Here is a 16,655-nt window from a genome sequence, read left to right on the forward strand (position 1 = left end):
ACAATTATTTTAAATTGTAATAATATTTCACAATATTGCTGTTTTACTGTATTTTACTATATCAAATAAACACATATACCCCTTTTCCACCAGAATGAACCGTGTGCTAGTTCAGAGTTAGTGCTAGTCCCAGTTCATAGTTGGTTTTCGACTGAGGAGCTTTTCCACATGCTGAGAGCCACAACAGAGCCAAGTCATACGTTACTGTATACGTCTCATCTTTCTCAGCAACGCTAGCGAGGCAGCGGGAAACACAAACACACCAGGCTTGTTCGAGATGCATCGGCGCTGCGCAGACCGATCCACATATGATATTAAAAAAAACGCATGAGTGAATCAAAAACATAAGGAGTCGTATGCTCTCGCTGGACTCGTTGTCATACGGCAATCGGTCTGCACAGCACCGCTGCGAACAAGCCTTCCATCAACAATGCAAACGTTGCGTTACTATTGATTCACATGGCTTTACGATCCTACATCGGCATCAAAACACAACGAAAACACAGCGAATCCAATGCATTCATGCAGTTCACCGTAATTTGTATAGACGGAGATTACAAATGAGTAGCAGCTGTTAGCTCCATTAGCTGCTATTTAAAAAATGTGTTTGTCTTGTTGACCCCGCCCCCAGCGCCTGACGTAATTGGTTCTTACTTCTAGCCCAGCAATGTTTTGGTGCTACTTAAAGGTCTAATGGCATGGCATTTTTCTATTATTTTATAATGTTTCCTGAGGTGTATTTATATTGTTAGTATGATTTTTACATCATAAAATGTCGTAATTTAGAAATAAAAGGCTATACATCAGTTTTTTCTATACTGATGTTTGCCCTGTGGCTGAATGCCCTGTTTCAAGGGGCGTGTCTGCTGCGAGACTTCAGTAAAAACGTCCACTGTTGTGATTGGCTGACATCTTTGCATTTGAAATGAGTATCAGATCTTGTAGCGGAGGAACATATCTGTTCAGTGAACTGTTGTAGTTACTAGCATATACTTCAGGTTATTAGTTTATTTCTAGTTGGAGGGACTGTCACTCATGTCAGAAAGTTAGTAACTTTAGTAAATTATGGATCAGCGCTGACTTGAGACGCGAACCGTTTAGAACGATTCAATCCGATTTGGTGAACTGGTTCTACCGGTTCACTAAAAAGAACCAGTTCACTAAAAAGAACTGGTTCAAAAGAAAGATTTGTTCGCAAACCGGACATCACGGACCAGAGACGGAGCGATTGCTAACAAAGTTATTTATAGTAACTACTGAGTTATGAGAGCGCTGTCAGCTCAAGTTCATTTTGTTTGTATCTGAGAGTTCTGAATAAACACAGTCCCAGTCATGCTGAGTCCGTCTTTATCATTATTCTACCAACTTTGTAACACATATGTACCATTACAGCTGTCGAGATGAACGAGTTACGAGTAAGTGTTGTTTATAGCATTATTTTAGATATTTTCCTATCATATGAAAAGCATCAGCATTGAGTACACAGCGCAAACAAATACACAACAGCGCAGTAATCGAATGTAATCCAGTTTATTGTGGGTCTAGGCTGGCTAGCCTGGATACCTTCACGCTTACCCCCCTTCTGCTTAATCTTGTAACGTGTTAGGTGCCTCCACTGTGGGCCAGATGCAGTACTGGGGGTCGGTGATGTTGAAGGCTGACCAGTCAGTGCAGCCCGAGCTTCGGCGTGCGTGAGGTTTATCTCTAAAGATGTGACTCTGCCGATGTTGAGCAGAAACTCTCGACTGCATGCGCATTTTAGAACAGATAGACGCAACAAGGACCATGATCTCTCGAGGACAAATATAGCGCTTGCATGGGCGTGCCAAATTCTCTGGGCGGAGGAAAGGGAGGTAACCGTTCCTGTTATGAGGTCATAACAGGAAAATTCCAGATCAGCTCATCTGGGCTGTCATTTTCTCAAAGGCAGAGAAAGACAGCCAGAACTCGGTTTACACCGATCGAAATTTCTAGCCACTTGGGGACAATATTCAGGCTAGGGGAACTCATATTAATGTTGAAAAACCTCATAAAATGAAAATGTCATGCCATGGGACCTTTAAGAACCACTTTTCCTGGCTCGGAACTGGTACTTTGGGTGTGGAAACACAAAGAACCGATTTGAAACTAGGCTCTGGCTCCGAACTAGCACCAGCTAGGTAAGACTTGGTGGAAAAGGAGTAATAGAGACTTTATGAATGGTAAAGTATGCTTCTTTATTAAATTAAACTTATAAATTAAACTTAATATATGGACTAGGGTGGAGGAACACAATGTCATTACTGATGAATGTTATTACATCATTGATTAAATCTTATCAGACTCCCTTTAAAGGATTATGAATGAACCAGAATTAATGGTACTAGTGGAATAGTATGGAAATTTACTCAAAAAGTCAGTGTTAAGATGTAGTATGACCCACTAGCAGTTAGGCAAGTGGCATTTAGTCTTACTTTTCGTATCAAATTAGGCCAGTCTATGTTTTTATGTAACTGATTTAAAAAGTTATGAACAGTCATGAAAAAATTTATGTCTAACTTGTAAGACTAGTCTTAAAGGTTTATGCAACTGGCCCCTGTTGTTTCTAACCTCAGAAAGAGCTTCCTTTGCAGCCTTTGTCTGCTCAGTCTGAGTAACGATCTGAACCTCATACAGAGAGATCTGCTCTGAGAGCTTTTCCACATGCTTGATCAAACGCTCAACATAAAGATCCTGTAAGAGAGAAAGAGAGAGAGATGTATAAATACAAATTTGCTAGAGGTTCAATGAAATGGGGAGAATGCATTTTATCATTTGTTTTTACTTTTATAATATTAAAGCAGAAGAACTTTCATTTTCTGGTTCAATTAATTATATTAGGGATTCATAAGTGCTAAAATAGCACCCAAAAAAATTTGACCAAAATCATGTGTTCTAGAACTCCACCTGCTGGTATTTTTGCTCCTCTGCATGAGTTCTCTCTTTCTGGACTTTGTGTGAAGCATTTATTATTGCTTTGATGTCTGAATGCAGGTCACTATTGGCCTCCTGCATGTAGAGCAACTTCAGGGCCAGGTTGTCCACTTTAGACTGTAATTCCAAGGCTATAAAGAGACACATGATAAAGGCAAGACTTAGAGATTTTCTCATCACTTTCAGTCATGTTCATTATTTAAAGATGAAGTCACGAACTGTCTGTAATGAACAATAGGAGATTCAATAATCCAAACACACCATTGTTCAGTTTTATAAATAATTATCTTGAAATGTGTTGTTTTATTTAGAGGCAAATGTTCTCTACTGTAATTGCATTCTTGTTCATAGCAGGGTTATTATCATTAACTAAAACTGAAATTTTTGGATGAAAAACGTTTAAAACAAAATTAGAAATGTTGCCTCAGCAACTAACTGATATAAGTGTAAGTTTAAGCACTAAAATTACTAAATGGAAATAAAAACTATAACTTAAAAAATATATATAAATATTATATATATATAGGGCTCACACTTTTCACACCACGGTTATTGTGGCCAAAAAAATTCACAATATCCGATATATCGCGATATCTATAGAAACCTTGGGGGAGAAAGTTATCAAATAAATTGGTAACACTTTACAATAAGGTTGTATTAAATAACATTAGTTAATGCATTAGTTAACGAACTAACCATGAACAACAACTCTGTTCAGCATTAGTTAATCTTCTTTGTTAATGTTAGTTAATATAGAGCTGTTCATGGTTTGTTCATGTTAGTTCACAGTGCATTAACTAATGTTTTTAATAAGATTTTAATAATGCATTAGTAAATGTTGAAATTAACATTAACAAAGATTAATAAGTGCAGTTAATTATTAGTCCATGTTAACTAATGTAACTAATGTTAATTACGGAACCTTATTGTAAAGTGTTACCAATTAATTTTTACTTTGTTTATTTAGTTTTATTTTTTACCCAACAAACATAATTGGATAATGATAAACACAGGATAATACTCTGTTACTGATAAATTGTCAAAAGCTCCCTATGAAATAACAAGAGAGAAAATACTGTCAAGTTCAACAGTATGATGATGAATAAATATTAACATACATGTTATTGGCCATGACTAGATTGCAAATACAAATACAAGAATAGACATTATTCATTAATTAAAAGAAACTATGAGACAGCGACCGTCGACTGGCTCTGACTGGTGACTCTGACCGCTGCGTTCCTTCAGCCCAGCTGCAAGAGTTATGGCCTTTTTACACCTGCTCACTTCATTCGTTTTCTCTGATCATATATCTATCATTTTGTGAAGACTGAAGAGATCAGGAGTAAATGTCTTCCGAAATTCTTTCGAGGCGGATTTAAATCGATCACTCAGATCCACCGCTCCCACCACGCGTTGCGCGCAGGGCACCGAGTGCTGAGGGGGCACTACAAGAAGATGCAAGAAAAGCAAACGGCCGCCAGTGAAACTGAAAGTAGCCCAAGGCTCAGAATCAGATGCTCAAAAACACAATCATCTTCATTAAAACTAACGAGACTAAATGCTCTTACCAGTGCTTAGGTCGCTCGTTCTCCTATTACGGCCTTTGATCTTGAAATGAGCCGATAAATAAAATACAGCTCATATGCTTTCGTTGTCGTGAACTGAATTTGCATAGCCTATAGAGTGGAAACTGAAGATTGGATTTATATTAATTTTGCGGAGAGGTGTAAGGTAAGACAATCTGCATGTTTTTGTATTTATAGTTTAGATTGTGCAGCCCATTTCGTTTGCAGGCGCCGTTGCATGCGAGCCTGCCTCAGCTTGTCAAAAATGCGTTTTTACTGTGGTGGTGATAGTAAACATTTAAACTTATATTGTGATATGCTTGAAGTGTTTTATATATATGGATTTTATTATAGGCAAGACAAGTCAAGTGTTGATTTGGGAGGATAAATTGATCAAACATGCACCGCTGGCCACTTGGTCATTAGGAAAAAACTAAAACTTTAATAAAGCAAACAAAAATTGCCCCAAACATTTTTTTCTAAATTAACTTAATAAAGAAACGAAACGAAATATAACAAATTTGACATAACAAACAAAGCTGAACTATTTTTATGGCTGCAACAGTGTGTAATAGAGAGGGAGAAAAAAACACAGCTACAGTCGGACTCGGGACACCAGAGTATTTACACGTCATGTTATCATACCAGTCCTGTTCATTTTAAATATTGTGGTTATCGCCAATACCGGTATATTGCCACACCCTAAATTAACATGATGTCGATATTTCCTGCTTTGAATATCACAGTTATCGTCAATACCGGTATTGGGACACCCCTAATATTTATAATAAATAAATATATAAATAAATAATATATAAATAATCCTAAAATAACACAAGTTGATAGATCTTCTCACCTTGCATATGTTGCTTTTTGGCCCGACTGGCAATATCTTGGTACTGATTTTTTACCCCATCCAGCTGGTCTTGGGCCTGTCTACGTTGAGCAACAGCCTGGGCATTGGCCTCATGATTTGCATCCAGAGAGGCCTGGAGTCTGGCCAACATCTTGTGGACCTTGTATACTTCTTCAGCAAGTTCATGGCGCCTCTGAGCCTCTGCCTTCTCCACTACTATCTACAGCAGAGCAGTAATGATCAGTTTCCTTGGCCTCTGTTTGTATGCAAGTGTGTGCATTTCCCGAAGAACAGAATCAGTCATTTCTGCCCAGTGTGCATGTGTAGTTATACAAAGAAATACCCCTATCAATCACTTGTAGAAGAAACTACCAAGAAGAACGTACCTTCTCACGGACCTCAAGGTTCAGTCTCTCCACCTGATTACTGAGGTTTTTTTTCAATGCAGACTGAAATCTCTTCATTAGAGGCTAAAAGGGTACAAAATGTAAAAAAAAAAACAAAAAAAAAAACATGGGCCATCAGAAAATTGATTAAAAAAAATAATATGTTACTGCTTTGGGGAAAAAAATCAGGTTTACACACATGCTCAGGATCCAGCACCACAACTTCTTCCTCTTCCTCATCTTCCTCTTTGACTCTACTGTCTGACTCAATACCACTGATCTCCAGGTTGAGAGTGTGCTGTGGTATAACAGGTGTCCATCTGTTGTTTATATCTGCATATAAACAAAATAAAAACTAGAGTAACTCCTTTGATATAACGTTAGCAAGCAAGCACACAGATCTTGGCAGCCATTGATTACCATAGTGTGTGTGTGGGGGGGGGGGGGGGGGGCTACTATGGTAGTCAATGGCTGCCGAGATCTGCTTGGTTACAAACATTCTTCCAAATATATTCCTTTGTGTTCAGCAGAACAAAGAAATTCATACAGGTTTGGAACAACTTGAGGGTGAGTAAATGATGACAGAATTTTTATTTTTGGGTGAATAATCCCTTTAAAGTTGTCACATGAAACATACCAGAATTGTCCAACTGAACCGATCCACTGGTCCCAGCATGATCAATGTCTCTGTCATAATTGTTTGAAAGCTCCATCGATTCCCCCTGTAAATAAAATCATTAACAAACATCACTATACATTAAAAAGATAAAAAATAAATAAATAACGAGTTCACATTATTTGCCTTGATTGAAGGGAAAATTGGAAAAAAAAGTTATCAACTCTGATACCATCTGTATGATGAATGTCTTGACTTTATGTAGTGTTAAACTAATAAAAAAATGTAAGGTTCGTAAGACTTCAGATTGAGTTAACTTAGACCTCTTTAGGCTCAGTGAATTCACCCGGACCCTCTTCCTGCCTGTTCGTCTGATCCTCTGGGAGACCTTCATCACATCCACCGCTTTCCATGTCTTCATAGTCATAAATAAAGTAACACAACTCAGACATATAGACACACACATACACAAATATAAAATAAGTTAAATGATCAGGATATGACAGAGTAATTTCCTTTTAAATGGTAACCTGTTTCCGTTGTATCTTGTTCTTGGTAGCAGAGAGCTGTTATGAAGCAGTATTTCCCCCAATCCCCAATTCTTCAGCTGAAGTAATTAATCCTTTTATTATGGGTAATAAATTAGTTGTGAGCATTTAGCAGCGAGAGAAGTTTATGTTTCATCTCCGTTGCTAGGAGACGCCATGCCACACTTCCGGATTCGCTGCTCTTTTTCCAAGGAAGACAAATCGAGCTGTAAAAACCATGGTAAAAACATATGTATCTGTGTAAAAAAAAAACTCAAAAAAGATATAAAACTTAGTAGAGTTCTTAAAAGTATTTGTTTATTTTCATTATTATCTTGTTTGTTTCCTTTCTTTGAAGCTACAACAAGCTTTAAGGTTATATCTTCCACACAATAGGTGACGCTGTCGTGCTTTCAGCTGGCTTGAGTGGCTTCAGCCTCTCAGAGAGCGCGAAGAAAGCTGAGCTCAAGCTATGAGCTCCAGCTGCATTGCACTCATCAAAGGAGATGAGATGATATTGACGTGAAAACATCGACGTAGTGAGATTGGTCAATGTTTATACATTTGTAGGTCAGTATTATAAATAATCATTTTAATAATTTACTCTCTATCATGCACGGAAACGCAACGTTTAGATTCTATTACGTTCGTGTTATCAGGCTAGTGTTTTCACACATAGCTGAGCTGACATGGGTGGATGATGTCATTCAATTGTACTTTAACAAAAAGAAAAAAACACTTACAAATTACATAACAGTAACGTTTTAACCTAGTATTGTGATAATGAGAAGCATTTTCATTGTGGTATCCGTGATATCATTTTTGAACGATTTACCATGTAAATATATTGAGTACATGAACATGGTGAACCGTCATTCAGTATTCGTGAGTGCAATCTCCACAAAATGTTTTTACAAATAATTTTCCAGTACTACCAAAGGACTGGAAAAGTCGTGGAAAGTCATTGGTAAAAAGGTGTGGGAACCCTACATGCTTATATCAGTGTCATGTATTATATTACCATCTGATTCCATCATTGTACCATACTACTGCCACAGTGCCTTTTGTATGGGAGTGATTCTTGTTTTTGCAAAATTCCATGTTATTGTGAATTCCAGAAGTGATGAAGGTTAAAATAAAGCAGTGGAATGGTGTGGCGTCCTGGTTGTGGGTGGCCAACGATGAGAACTGCGGCATCTGTCGAGCGCCTTTCAACGGCTGTTGCCCAGATTGTGGGTAACCTGATTTCACTTAATCATGGACAAAGACTACACTGCCACCTGTGCCTTTGCAGTTCTCATGAAATCCTGTTTTAATCCTAATGAAATCCTACTGTTTTAGTTCCAACACGGACCTAATTGTACAACCTGTTTTGTGTTGTTGACCCATATATATTCAGTATAAGAAAATTAAATGTGCTCTCTGGTTTTATCAGGTAAGGTCCCAGGAGATGACTGCCCGCTGGTTTGGGGTCAGTGCTCTCACTGTTTCCACATGCACTGTATCCTGAAGTGGCTGAACTCTCAGCAAGTACAGCAGCAGTGCCCAATGTGCCGTCAGGAATGGAAGTTTAAAGAGTGAGCTCGCCTGTCAGGCAACAAACAGCACGACACTTGGATTTTCAGTGTGAACTTTGTATACATTGTTAAAAATTCTATCACAATAATGAATGTTCTTTTTTTTTTTATTTAGGGGAGACACTTCCTGAGGAGATTAAATAAGTGCACCACAGATTGTTTCTGATTGTTTGTTTATTATATGTTTTTTATGATTAAATATCCCACAAAATGACGGTATGGTTGATGATGGTATGGTTTTGTACAAAACAGTTGACTGATTGACAGTCCAAGGGACAGTCATTTTTGATTATGAACACAGTACAGAATGTCACAGGACACTGACAACTTAAATAACTGACATGAAACACCCACCATTTTAAATTGATACCATTCTCTTACCCTTGTTATTTTGAGAAAGTAAGAAGTTGTCACTCATTCTTAACTAACATATGTGTTTGTTACTTTTTCATAATGGGATTAACTTTAAAATGTAACACATTTATATCCAGATTTATTGAGATTTGAACTGCCTTGATTGTCTAAACCATATGACAATTCTTGATTATAATCATTCCTATAAAATAATTCATAACAGAGGCACCACTCTGAACCTCATTACTGAATGTGTACTAAAAAATGTTAAATAGTATATTCTTACATACCGCAGACTTATTCATAGGCTGCAACCAAATAATTGACTCTAACAACATAATATGCAAGCTGCCAGCCAACTACATACAACTTGTACAACTGAGACAAAGGTATTGAAATAAACTAATGCACCAATATTTAAGGATGCGAGGAACTGAAATAAGAAAGCATCTAAATAACATTAAGCCTGAGAAATATGGCTTTCAAAAGAGTGGCACTGACACATCCTTGCCCAGGGAGTAGGTTGAGCTTTCCTGGCTAATTTGAACAAGTTACTGCTTCCAAGTGAAAAACATTTAATTATACACACATAGTATACAAGCATTCTTCTATTCCAAATCGTTGTGCTGTATTCTTCTTACAGACATCTGTAAACCAAGAAGTTATTCAGAGTAACAAAGTCCAATAGAAGAGAGTGCATCCAAGGGAAAAGTGTGCAGTCAAGGTACTTTATGGTCTAGGGTTTGTAATAGTCCATCAAAGAAACCTTTAGGATGGCCATGGCACTCTATGAAATGAAAAAAACTTTATCAGATGGCTACATAAAAATAAATAAACTCAATGCGTTTCGGCCCATGCCTTCCTCAGGGAGAGCAACATAACAAAAAAAAAAAATAGTGAAATCCAAGTCCTCATTCAATCCTGAATATTTATTAGCCTTTAGTTTATAAATCCACCCTGTCATCATTTGATATTTTATGTGGTGGGGGTGGGGGGGTTGAGTATGGAAATAAAATGTAGGCTATTGGTGAATGTTTAATACTGAAAAGAGATGTGTAGCCATCTGATAATAAAGCCTTTTTTTATTTGAAAGAGTGCCATGGTCATCCTAAAGTTTTCTTTGAAGTTATTCAGAGTGTTGAAAATTTGCTGATATTAGTAAAGCTTACAGCAATCAAGCAAATGTGCGGCAAGTGAGTTTGAACACTTGTTGAATAAACCAAACAAATAATAAAAATGGAATTCAAATGGAGAGAAATGTCTATTTCAGTATGTTTTCAGAAACAATATACATTTCTTGGGAGAAAAAGTGCTACATGAAAATAATGTTTTATGCCAGATAATTAAAATAAGGTTGGAGGTAAATTGAGCCACTGACTCAAATTGCCCATCAACCACCATTTCTTAAAAAAATACTTTTGAGTAATTTAGGTCTTTCTGGCCTGATTTCACAGACAGATCTTAGATTAAGCCTGGATTAGTACTTGGTTCAATGAGGACATTTATGTAGCTTTTATAAATGTGTCATAGAAAGAAAGAAAGAAAAAACAATACTGGTGTGCATCTTGAGACAAAACAAGTTGCTTTAAGTTAAAACTGCTGAAACATGCATTTTAGTCAGGGACTAGGCTTAATTGTCTGTGAAACCAGGGGTCTATGTTTTCAAGTCACCAACCTGGCTCAAGCCTGGGTAAATTAAAACATTTTATAACATTATAAAATTCATTAAAATATAAAAGGGCACTTCCTGAATTTAGTGAAATTAAATAAATTGTGCAGTTCTTTAGAACAGTTCTTAGTTCTTTAGAACAGGTTCATTGGCTTACCTATGAGCAAAAGATCCAATCTTTTCTGTTTCATCTGAAGAAAAATAATGTGGCCGTGGAATAATAGTACATATATTTTTGGGGGAAAGTATAATGAATAATTTTGTTGGTTTGATGGGTGATCATCATAGATCAAAAATACATGCTTTTTGCCCTATGCTGGCTTACAGGAGTATAAATAGAGTGCTGCAGGGATAATTCTTTTTTTGTAGGCCAAAACCTGAAGCCAATGAGTTTTTTTGAATGTGTTTTTGGTGAAATGCCTGAAGGTAACACACGCTTAGGATATTTTCAAGTTTTATTTCACAACATAAAATACATAAGCTATACGCCTTTGTGTTTTTAAAAATCTAATACTTGTCTTAAAAAAAGGCAGTTGCCAACAAGTGGCTAAATGGGACTACAGAGGTTGTTGGGGCCATTAAACGTCATCAAAATGAACAGGTTAGCTCATCTACTCTATATCTTCCGCTTTTAAAGCCTTAATGGGTTTATAAATTGCACTCTTGAAAACTATTGTAACCAAACTTTCAGGGAAATAAATAAACAAAAAATAAGAGTGGTCAGAAACTTAATGGTGACAGTGAAGTAATAAGATTGTAGTGTAGTTTGTTTATAGCCTACATTTAGCTTTTTATTTAGGCTTCAAAATTCATAAATGTTGGGTTAGTTTGTGAAGATTATCACAATGAACAAAACGTAAGAATCATAACCTTTTTTTTTGTTGGTCACAGCTTATTTTCTGCAATAATCCAAAAGCCAAAGGAAAAATCCTAATGGGTTTTTGTCGAGGGTAGCAGAGAGATGCTAACTTCTGGTTTGGCCTACAAAAAGAAACATTCTTGGGAGAGAAAAAAAAAAGTGCTACATTAAAATAATATCTGCAGCACTATAAAAAACAATGGGAATTATAAAACATTTCAAGGATCATCATTTGCTCAAACATAGGATGAACAACACTTATCACTTGAATAAAAATATCAGGGATCAGCAGATAAATGGTCTGAAGTGAATAACATCAGTGCAGGCAAGAAGTTTATGCTGTATCAGTCTGTACGCTGGATAGATCTAATTTCATAAAGACTTCTTGGAGTCTTGTGTGTTTTTCCTTTTCACATCATTCAAGTCGACTGGTGTAAAAGCTGAAGAGTAGAAACAAACAGTTAGAGAGCATGCATGCATAATATTTTAGGTGAGTCTAGGAAAAATGCAGTTTTAAAAAACACAAATGCCAAATATTTCAAACAATATTTAATATATATCCCTCTAAAATGTTCCTTTATCAACATAATACAATCCCCAGGACAAAAATCACCCAGTTGAACATACAGCTCAGAGCAGGGTTTGGCATCCTCTCCACATACTTCTGAGGTCCCTGGTTATTGTTTTCACTTCCCTGGCAAGTCTGCATTTCTCTCATCACACGCTGCCAAGCTGTTGGAAGAAGTGTTGATGTTATATAAAACTCCCAAACAACATAAACATCTCTTACAAACATATTTTCGATGGGACACTGATTTTTTTTGTTTTTGTTTTTTATCTCTGCAATTTGAAAAGTTTTCCTAAATTCTTATGAAGCAACTTACTGTAATGAATGAATCGCACATTTTCCTCGTGTGCTGGTGTGAGTAGTTCCTCGGTGTTGGTTGGGGAACAGTCTCCCGACATCTGTTTGTAATTCTGAACCATGTTTGAGGATGGAGAGCTGCCCACAACACTGTCAAAATCCCCATGCAACAGTTTTTATTAAATCAAACGTATGACACTGAAGTGACAGACCCACTGTGAAAGGCGGCATTGTTAAATGGACAACACAGAGTTAATTAACTTACCTGATTATTTGTGTTTAACTGTTCTCCAGGAAGCAGGCAGATAAAACCTGAAAATGTAACAATAGCTTATAGAACTGTTGTCTGTTTTTTACGTGCTTTCATTTTGAGGTCAGTCTCACAAATAAACAATATTTTGCCGTTGCATGTAATTGAAATAGCAAATGTGTGTTGTTCCATAACAGGATGTAAGTTTATATTTTCGCAAATGTTATCCGGCTAGCTTAGCAGCTAACATCAATAACAGAACCCCCTCATAAAACCCACCACTGAACTAGATGTTTAAACCAGAGATCGATGTTACGTAACTAATACATTGCGATTAAAATGTATGAAAATCTGGAACTTACAAAGTGGCCTTTGAATCCTTTGTCACGACCAACCCGATACTTAACGTATGCGGCTGCGTTCGCAGGGAGTCCAGCACAACATCAGTGATGTCAGATTGGAGAACGAATCTATCTGTTGAACCGGACCTTTTCAGTGAATCACAGACATTGGTCTGAAGCATAGGTCTGAACATAAATTAGGTCTTACATAAATACTACTGTAAGTCACATTTAAATCAGGAACCGTCTCTTTCAACCAAAATTTTACCGATTGGTCGAAAAGTAGGCCTACTTAAAATGTAACTTTTAAATGTACTTAAAATGTAATTTTTATAAAAAATTAAAAACAATTGTTTTTATAAGCTGAAATATGGCTTCAAATAATTATTTCAATTATAATATTATATAATAATAATATATTATTATTAATAATAATACATACAAACAAAAAATGAAAACAACAAACAGAACATTTGTTTTATTGGAACGATTTAGCCTAGATCATGGTCTACCACGCTGGGATGCCTGGTTACAAGCGTCACCTCATGAACCATTGATCCGGTTCTCAAGAGTTTCAAAGAATCAGTTCGCGGAGATGACAGTACCGCACATTCGCGATTCGTTCAGCTAGCATATCCGCGTAGGGTACAGATGCAAATGGTGCTCACTGTAGCAAGTGTTCACGCTCCACCCATGCCTCTGCAGTGAATAGGCAGCAGGGTTGTGTGAGCCTTTTAGAATGCAAATGGGGTAATTTCCTAAACATTAGAAAATATTATTCAAGAACAGTGGCAAATGTCTGATATCACGATTGAACAGATAGAAATAAACAGTGCTAGTATTTTTGAAAAAAAAAAGAAAGAAAAGATTCTGCACAAGGAAAAAAATATTGTGTAATAAATTTGCCAGTATGAGCTTTATTAATTATTATTTTATTTATATTTTGTGAGTAGCTATGGACATTCCCTATTGTGATGTTTATCCGAGTGAAACAAGAAAACAAAAGTAGCCAAAGGCTGGACTTGATTTTGTCCATCAAGAATTTATAAGTGACAAGTTGTCCCGCCGTCATGCCAGTAAATACCCCATCAGAGAAGAGAAGATGCTAAAGTAAGTTCTTTTTATTAAAGATTACAAGGGCATATGAATTAAAAAAAATTATGTGCACAGATAAATCATTTATAATACCGTAACATTCTATAAAAAAAGTATGAATTGTCACATTTGATTTCATGGTGACTATATATATTTATTTATGTATAAAACTTTTAATCCAGGTATAAAATTAAGACTTTCTGTACAGTGTCAGGTTTTACATGTAAATTGATTTTTTTTTAAAAATCACAATCACAAGGTGCTATTTTTTAAACTCACAACACGCATTGCATTGATCTGCTACTTAATCATGTTTCACAATAGAAGGTATGAACTGTAACAAACTGACAGAAAAGCTGTTGTGATTCACATTAGCTTAGAGCAAGAACACACTGCATCGTCTCCACTGGAAGAGTTCCTATTTCGCATCCTAATCGCTGTCATTGGTCCAAATGCACAGGACCAGACAATTTTAACCAGGCACACTGTCACAGTATCTCAACTACCAGCTCCACTGTATACACAGTGGCTGTTCCACTCCTTTGCTGCCTTCATACTTTTAATGTGGCAAATGCCACAGAAGAGAAGGGCAATCAGAAGAACCAATCAGTTTCAGGTAGGGGGTTCAAGTTCAGTCACCACCGAACCCAAAGAGTTCAAGCAGCTCTTTGCACTCTGAGTCAATAAGATCAGCAGGCTTCTCCCCGCAGTCATTTTCAGCCTCAGTGTCTGCACCCAAGGAAAGCAAGTACCTGAAAACAAAAAAACTATTTATTTAAATCTTCAGCAAGTTTCACTTTCTTGTCTGATCTGGTTTCATTAATCAAATACATTGTAGAGTTAAAAAATATATAGCTGGTGAAATGTTCTGTTTGCCTTCTTTGCAGCCTTACAAGTTTTCTTTGATAGAGAACTAAAACAGTTCAAATATCTAATATGTTTCTATACACTATGAATAGTAATCATCATCTATTAAATGTCCAAGTCTAATTTGTTTACAGAAGTCCAAAAATACATTAAATTGAGCAGTTAGCAGTCACTTACTTAGCTATCTCTGGAAAGCTATCACTGCAGGCCATGTGGAGGGGAGTCCATCCGTCCTCGTCTCTCTGGGTGATGTCAGCCCCAAATTTGACCAGAAGCTTCACACACTCCAGGTTTCCAGAAAGGACTGCCTCATGAATGGCTGCCATGCCTGGACAATCAGCAAGAGGTTAATGTTAAAGGACAGGCTCAGACAGCTCAATCATCAGTGGATTAAAGCTTAACACGCTGACGATTATGTTATCAAACACTCTGAGCTGCCTAGACAAAAATGTCATTGGATAAGGAGTCTTTAATAGAGTTCAAGGAATGTTTTTGTAATCATAATTGCATTTTAATTACTTGCTTGCATAGTATCTAGTTGATTCTAAACAAAGATTTACTTTCCCTTGCAGACTCAACTCAGAATACAAGTAGTTGGTTTTCCTACCTGAATGGTAAATGGTGTCCAGACGCACTCTTCTGGTTCTGATGAAGTGTCCAATTCTCTCCAGCTCTCCTTGACGCACATAATCCTGGAAGACTATGTCATTGGGAAAGTGAACATTGCGAACCGGTTTGATGGAAGGTCGAGAACGAGAGCATGACACTGGGCCAGTGGCATTTGGATTGTAGCCTTCATAGTGGATGGTCTGGGTGACTGGACACTTGAAGTACTTCATTCTCTAATGTTCTTGTTTCCAAAATAGGATGAGAAATTCTGCACCAATTCTCAATGTGGCTTTAGAAGATTCTTCTTTAAAAGTTTTCCCAAAGTGCTGGTCTTGATGATTGCAGCTGGTCAGTATCTTAATGGGGTGTTCCTTCCTAGATAGTCGTTCAGAAGTTGGTCTGAAATCAGGGCTCTGTGTGTACCCTATATATACCCTGCTCTAAACTATATTAAGAGGCTGTCGTCTCATAGCTCAGATGACTGAATTGGAAGACGAGTGGGTGTGATCTGAAGTCACACCCCTATGATTCTCAGCAAACTTAGCAATGAGATCCATAGCCTCAGCTTGTTTTCATGCACCACATTTGAACCAAGTCTTTCCTCCTTCCCCTGCTTGTCACACAGCAGGGAAGCCTACAGTAATTTCTAGTACACATTGAATAGGGCATACAAGTGGTTTATAGGTACTGCCTGCCAAAGCTTGAAATCAGGGACATTTTGACGGCCACATTTAGGTTTTTAAAATAGCACGAATAAATAGCCAACGGAAACTATTTGCAGATGACTGTTTAATCACAATATGTTATGATTTCTGACAACAGGCCTGACAGTGGTTTCTACTTTAGGTTTGCTACATAACTTTTTTTTTTTAAGATGAGTTATTACTCAGCCTCTAAAAGTTCCAGAAGCTTTTGCATGAAATACAGAAAGCAATCTGAAATGATTAAAATCTGGATCTCTCACTTAAAAATGGACAACTCAATAATTTATCATTCCAACCCCATACTGATTTTTTTGTATATTGTTAATGCAGCCCCTTTCTGAATAAGGACAGTTTACAATGCCCATGGTTTTCAAGCTCTACAACAAAAAAAAACAAGTAGACAGACTTGAAGCCACAATAGCTTTTTGGGAGGACCAGGCAGTGATTTCAATTATTTTGTGAATTTATCTTTCCTTCTGCCAAAGCTCCAAAATCTGATTCTTAAAATTAATGAAACAATGTAAAGAGTAAAGTTGCAGCAAAGAGTAAAGTTGCAGCAA

General features: G+C 36.9%; 4 protein-coding genes across 5 annotated transcripts in view; 1 reads left to right on the forward strand and 3 right to left on the reverse strand.

Annotated features, from left to right (window-relative positions):
* Positions 1 to 6,787, reverse strand: part of ccdc40 (coiled-coil domain 40 molecular ruler complex subunit) — a 30,263-nt gene extending 23,476 nt beyond the window's left edge. The window contains exons 1-7 of the mRNA XM_079841901.1: positions 6,702 to 6,787; positions 6,400 to 6,484; positions 5,962 to 6,095; positions 5,763 to 5,846; positions 5,377 to 5,596; positions 2,926 to 3,083; positions 2,590 to 2,712 (exon numbers count right to left, since the gene is read on the reverse strand). Coding sequence (XP_079698027.1) covers positions 2,590 to 2,712; positions 2,926 to 3,083; positions 5,377 to 5,596; positions 5,763 to 5,846; positions 5,962 to 6,095; positions 6,400 to 6,475 — 795 coding nt within the window. The 5' untranslated portion in view covers positions 6,476 to 6,484; positions 6,702 to 6,787. The remainder of the gene's footprint in view (positions 1 to 2,589; positions 2,713 to 2,925; positions 3,084 to 5,376; positions 5,597 to 5,762; positions 5,847 to 5,961; positions 6,096 to 6,399; positions 6,485 to 6,701) is intronic.
* A 537-nt stretch (positions 6,788 to 7,324) lies between these two features.
* anapc11 (APC11 anaphase promoting complex subunit 11 homolog (yeast)) lies at positions 7,325 to 8,706 on the forward strand (the record flags this gene model as incomplete). Of its 2 annotated transcripts, XM_079840606.1 has the most annotated exons (4): positions 7,325 to 7,475; positions 8,024 to 8,137; positions 8,341 to 8,482; positions 8,598 to 8,706. In XM_079840606.1, the coding sequence occupies exons 2-4, from the start codon at positions 8,029 to 8,031 to the stop codon at positions 8,611 to 8,613; spliced, it is 267 nt and encodes an 88-aa protein (XP_079696732.1). In that variant the 5' UTR covers positions 7,325 to 7,475; positions 8,024 to 8,028. The 2 variants fall into 2 exon arrangements, with proteins under 2 accessions (XP_079696732.1, XP_079696733.1); XM_079840607.1 differs by lacking the exon at positions 8,598 to 8,706 and having other exon boundaries at positions 8,341 to 8,486.
* Positions 8,707 to 11,663: 2,957 nt separating this feature from the next.
* LOC307140837 (mapk-regulated corepressor-interacting protein 1-like) lies at positions 11,664 to 12,973 on the reverse strand. Its single transcript, XM_079840608.1, has 5 exons — positions 12,842 to 12,973; positions 12,495 to 12,541; positions 12,249 to 12,379; positions 11,992 to 12,096; positions 11,664 to 11,804 (listed from the first exon to the last, which is right to left on the reverse strand). The coding sequence occupies exons 3-5, from the start codon at positions 12,349 to 12,351 to the stop codon at positions 11,737 to 11,739; spliced, it is 276 nt and encodes a 91-aa protein (XP_079696734.1). The 5' UTR covers positions 12,352 to 12,379; positions 12,495 to 12,541; positions 12,842 to 12,973; the 3' UTR covers positions 11,664 to 11,736.
* Positions 12,974 to 13,707: 734 nt separating this feature from the next.
* Positions 13,708 to 16,230, reverse strand: ppp1r27b (protein phosphatase 1, regulatory subunit 27b). The gene is made up of 3 exons (XM_079841386.1): positions 15,390 to 16,230; positions 14,960 to 15,110; positions 13,708 to 14,667 (listed from the first exon to the last, which is right to left on the reverse strand). The coding sequence occupies exons 1-3, from the start codon at positions 15,619 to 15,621 to the stop codon at positions 14,547 to 14,549; spliced, it is 504 nt and encodes a 167-aa protein (XP_079697512.1). The 5' UTR covers positions 15,622 to 16,230; the 3' UTR covers positions 13,708 to 14,546.
* Between the last annotated feature and the right edge of the window lie 425 nt (positions 16,231 to 16,655).

Source organism: Gobio gobio (genome assembly GCF_949357685.1).
Source record: "Gobio gobio genome assembly, chromosome: 17".
Classification (NCBI taxonomy): domain Eukaryota; kingdom Metazoa; phylum Chordata; class Actinopteri; order Cypriniformes; family Gobionidae; genus Gobio; species Gobio gobio.

What these genes read in the sequence shown, in the direction of transcription:
- LOC307140837 (XM_079840608.1), bottom strand. Translation starts at nt 12,351, where the DNA reads ATGGTTCAGAATTACAAACAGATGTCGGGAGACTGTTCCCCAACCAAC. An exon ending in TGTGCGATTCATTCATTACA is followed by an intron (nt 12,097 to 12,248) that starts GTAAGTTGCTTC and finishes TTCTTCCAACAG; the next exon opens with CTTGGCAGCGTGTGATGAGA. An exon ending in GCCAAACCCTGCTCTGAGCT is followed by an intron (nt 11,805 to 11,991) that starts GTATGTTCAACT and finishes TCTACTCTTCAG; the next exon opens with CTTTTACACCAGTCGACTTG.
- ppp1r27b (XM_079841386.1), bottom strand. Translation starts at nt 15,621, where the DNA reads ATGAAGTACTTCAAGTGTCCAGTCACCCAGACCATCCACTATGAAGGC. An exon ending in GGACACCATTTACCATTCAG is followed by an intron (nt 15,111 to 15,389) that starts GTAGGAAAACCA and finishes CTGATTGTCCAG; the next exon opens with GCATGGCAGCCATTCATGAG. An exon ending in AGCTTTCCAGAGATAGCTAA is followed by an intron (nt 14,668 to 14,959) that starts GTAAGTGACTGC and finishes TTTTGTTTTCAG; the next exon opens with GTACTTGCTTTCCTTGGGTG.